We start from the raw sequence: 3,718 nt of genomic DNA on the forward strand, positions 1-3,718 counted from the left end.
CTTGCAAAACGCTTAATTATGTCTCCAATAAACCCTCTGCACTATATAGAAATGTTTATGACTACAACAAACTACAACAGCCAAAAAATGGTCAGTGTGAACAATGAGCTACCACCACGTCTACACATGCGTCTTACAGCATATGTAACTTGTATTTTACACATTTATTTCTTCCAATTTAAGTCCAAAGAGTCAAGCTGACAGCTTTCTTTCTTTTTCACAGCAGCTTTTTCTTTATTAGGTAGAAAAACAGTTAAATATGTCTGGCTGTTTAAGATCAAAGTGGGCTGCATGCCTCAGAGGCTGATGCAGGAGGGAGCGCGTGTGAGTCTCAGGAAATGATCTAATCACGCTTTTTCTGGCAGAAATTCTGATTTCAGTTCAACTCGTGATTTTCTTCAAATTAAGCTTCAGCACAAAATTCACAGCGTACAGTAACATTTACAAGCATGACAGAAAATGACGTCATTTCATCAAAACAATAAATGCTGTTACTCTAATGTATGACGAAAACTAACGTGGTTTCAAATGTATTTATTAATAAGGAACATGCAGGTACAGCCTTTAAAGCTTTTGACCAGTTATTACAAATGAAGAACTAAAAGGACCATTTTTGACTTAACTTAAAAAAGTGCAAAAAATCCTTTATTATGTGAAGTTACAGTTAAGTAAAATACAACAGAAACCGTATTTGGTGAGACACCATGTCACAGTGTGTTATGGCACCTCCTAACTGTCCTCTGGTTCTGCTTAATAAATAACGCTACAGATCCTGGGTCAGTCAGGAGCGCTGCAAAAAACCGCAGCTTTGGGCGTCACATGATCGCGCTGTCTGAAATCGCAGTTTTGATCAGAGAACGATCAATCGTTCAGCCTTCTGTGGTTAGAGAGGAAAGGCTTGGCTTGCATATCTTAAACTCGGTCTTCTAATCAGGGTCGTAGTATCAGCTGAGCGTTTAATTAGGCTCAGTTATCAGCATTAGTTATGCAGTATGTTAGAAAGGATTAAGTCATATAAAATCGATCGTTGTCAAACCCATAAAGAATCATTTTATTGTGTTCAGTCAGACTGAGTCACAAATATTTGTGTCAAAGATTTGATACCTGGGAATAATGTTTCTGCACCGTAGGGATGGGTATCGTTTAGGTTTTATCCGATACCGGTGCCAAACCGGTACTTTTGAAACGGTGCCGGTGCTTAAACGGTGCTCAAACCAGTGCTTAAAGAATGGAGAACACAAAATTGGTCCAAAAACCTCTCATGTTCAGCTGTCTTTTGTAAAAAGATAACAATGTTAGCCTTTTCTGCAGCTATGGGGCATATATGGTATCACTCTTGGCTGGAAGCAGTGCTTAAACAATGGAAAAAACACAAACTTTGTCCTAAAACCTCTCATGTTTAACTATTTTCCACTTTTTCTTTGGTCATTTTAGCCTTTTTAGCCAGGGTGAAGGGAGCATCTGCCATCAAACAAGAAGACAGCCGCACGTAGCTATGATGATGTTTGCTAGTTCACCTTACATGCATTAATGTAATAACGTGGTTAGCCTACTCAACGTTAATTACACACGAACAACATTAAGCTGCTCACGCAGAGAAGAACGGTTGCTGCTGCATCATCATCCTCATCATTTCTGCTACACTGGCAGGGCTAGGGGCCAGGACTCTACTCTTCGGGGTTTTTGGGGGATGTTGCTAACTCCGGGTCAGATAACAGGCAACCCACGCACAGTAGATGCGCTCGGTGTGAGGTCTCGCAGCAAGCTATCAAATACGGCGCATTGCTGGGCTTTAAAAAAAAAACGCTATGCGTCGCCAGGTGTTTCATCGGATTCTTGGTGTTACCTCCTTTGACAGTATCACAGTATCAGCTTAAAGCACTTGTTGCTGCTGAGTTTGCATCTTTTGTTGTGAAGTACAGCCAGACTTTTGACCGCTTCGCCTTGGGCATTTTTAATCTGTAGCTCTGCTCTAAAAGAACGCACGTACCTGGCCCCGCCTACTATCCTCGGAAACGTAAAATGATTGGCTAGAAGTGTATCACAGCTCAGGAAAAAAAAGCACCGAAATGTGTGCTGCTTTTCGGTCTGGTTACTACCGTTTATGTCAGAACCGGTGCCATCATGGCACCGGACACCGGTACCCATCCCTACTGCACCGTGTACAAAAACAGGACGTAACAGAGTCATCCTTTAATATTAAATATAATATTAGGTCACAGTAGGGATGGGACTTTTTGAAAACACTGAGTGCAGCGATGCACTCCTCAAACACGACTCTGAAGTTTGCAGACAACACAAACGTGGTGGGTTTTATACCAAACAATGAGAGGGGCACCTCTCCCTGTTTGTTGAACAACCTGCTGATTAACACCAGCAAGACCAAGGAGGTCATAGTCGACTACAGGAGGTCCAGGAGGACAGAGCACCCACCTCTCCTCATCCGAGGAGCCTCCACAAAGCCTGAAGCTTTGTGGAGGCCCCCCCCCCCGTTTGCTCAGAGCTTTTTACAGAGGAAGGCCAGTCGTATTGCTGCTGACCCCACTCTCCCAGGACTGTTCATCGCTGCCATCGAGGTCACGGCATAGTTACATAGAAACCCCCACCTGAGGGACAGCTTTCTGCCAAGAGCTGTGAAAGCCATCTGTCCACCTGCCCTTCCCTCTGCTTCCCTGCACACACACTCACATCCAGTCGCTGCACTCTCGAGACTTCTGCCTGTGTTTTTCACTTTTTGCCCTTTTTTAAAATCTTACTTATGTATTTATTGATCTTTTGTTTTCTTTATCAGCGAGGGCATCACAGTAAGTTTTGTAATGTTTTAGTAACATAATGACAATAAATGTGATGCACCCTGTGATGCAGTGTACATTAGACATTTCTTACATGTTGACAGCCTGCTCGTGCTTTCAGGTGACCATCAAGGTACTGCAAAAGAATTCTTAGACGTGTGCAGTGAGACGGGACGACAGCTGACTGAAAGAGATGCAGAGAAGATAAACTGTCCTCTGGTACACAAGCAGTACCAACCTGCTGAAGCGAGGTGGAATCAGAATTTGATCGTATTACTGCAGCTGTATGTAGAGACCAAGGTCTGTGGACTTGTCTCTCATTTTTCATAATAAATTGATTTGAGTCACTCTGCTTCATGTGTGTGTGTGCAAACTCGCAGACGACCAATTACACTGTTGAAAAATGAAAGCACATTTTAATCAGAGTAGCATCAATCAGGTAAACATCTGTGAGTGTTAAATAGTTTCAGCTGCTGTGCTGTTAATGAAATTAACAGCAGGTGCAACAATGAGACAAACCCTAAAGCAGCAGCGGTTTAACAGGTGGAGGACACTCGTGTTTTTCTCTGCTCATCTTTTTAAAACTAGTTCTGAATTTGGCTCAGGCCAGTTTCACTACTGATATCAAGACGTGATACCTGGACACAGCACGGGTTGCACAGGTAGCTGCTCCAGGATGGCTCATCAACACGTGCCATACAGTTTGCCGTGTCTCCAGCACAGGCTGCAGAGGATGAAGGAGATTCCAGAAAACAGGCAGTTAGAGCAGCTTTCACTCTCTGACCAGAAACAGACTTCGTAGAGTGGCCTGAGTGCCTCATGTCCTCTGGTTGGCCCCGTCCTTACTGCCTGGGAGTGTGGACTGCCTCGAGTAGCTATCAATATGAAGAAGTGAAGCTTTTTCTTCATATGTGAATTATATGGAC

At 43.4% G+C, this 3,718-nt stretch overlaps 1 protein-coding gene across 1 annotated transcript in view; it reads left to right on the forward strand.

Moving 5' to 3' along the window:
- Positions 1–3,496, forward strand: part of LOC146622203 (aldehyde dehydrogenase, mitochondrial-like) — a 30,159-nt gene extending 26,663 nt beyond the window's left edge. The window contains exon 13 of the mRNA XM_085366103.1: positions 2,914–3,496. Within this exon, the coding sequence (XP_085222229.1) occupies positions 2,914–2,946 (33 nt within the window). The 3' untranslated portion in view covers positions 2,947–3,496. The remainder of the gene's footprint in view (positions 1–2,913) is intronic.
- Positions 3,497–3,718: the final 222 nt, after the last annotated feature.

This window comes from Diplotaxodon limnothrissa, linkage group LG11 (assembly GCF_057381915.1).
Source record: "Diplotaxodon limnothrissa isolate DT_005_m linkage group LG11, D_limnothrissa_male_GT1.1, whole genome shotgun sequence".
Taxonomy (NCBI): Eukaryota; Metazoa; Chordata; class Actinopteri; order Cichliformes; family Cichlidae; genus Diplotaxodon; species Diplotaxodon limnothrissa.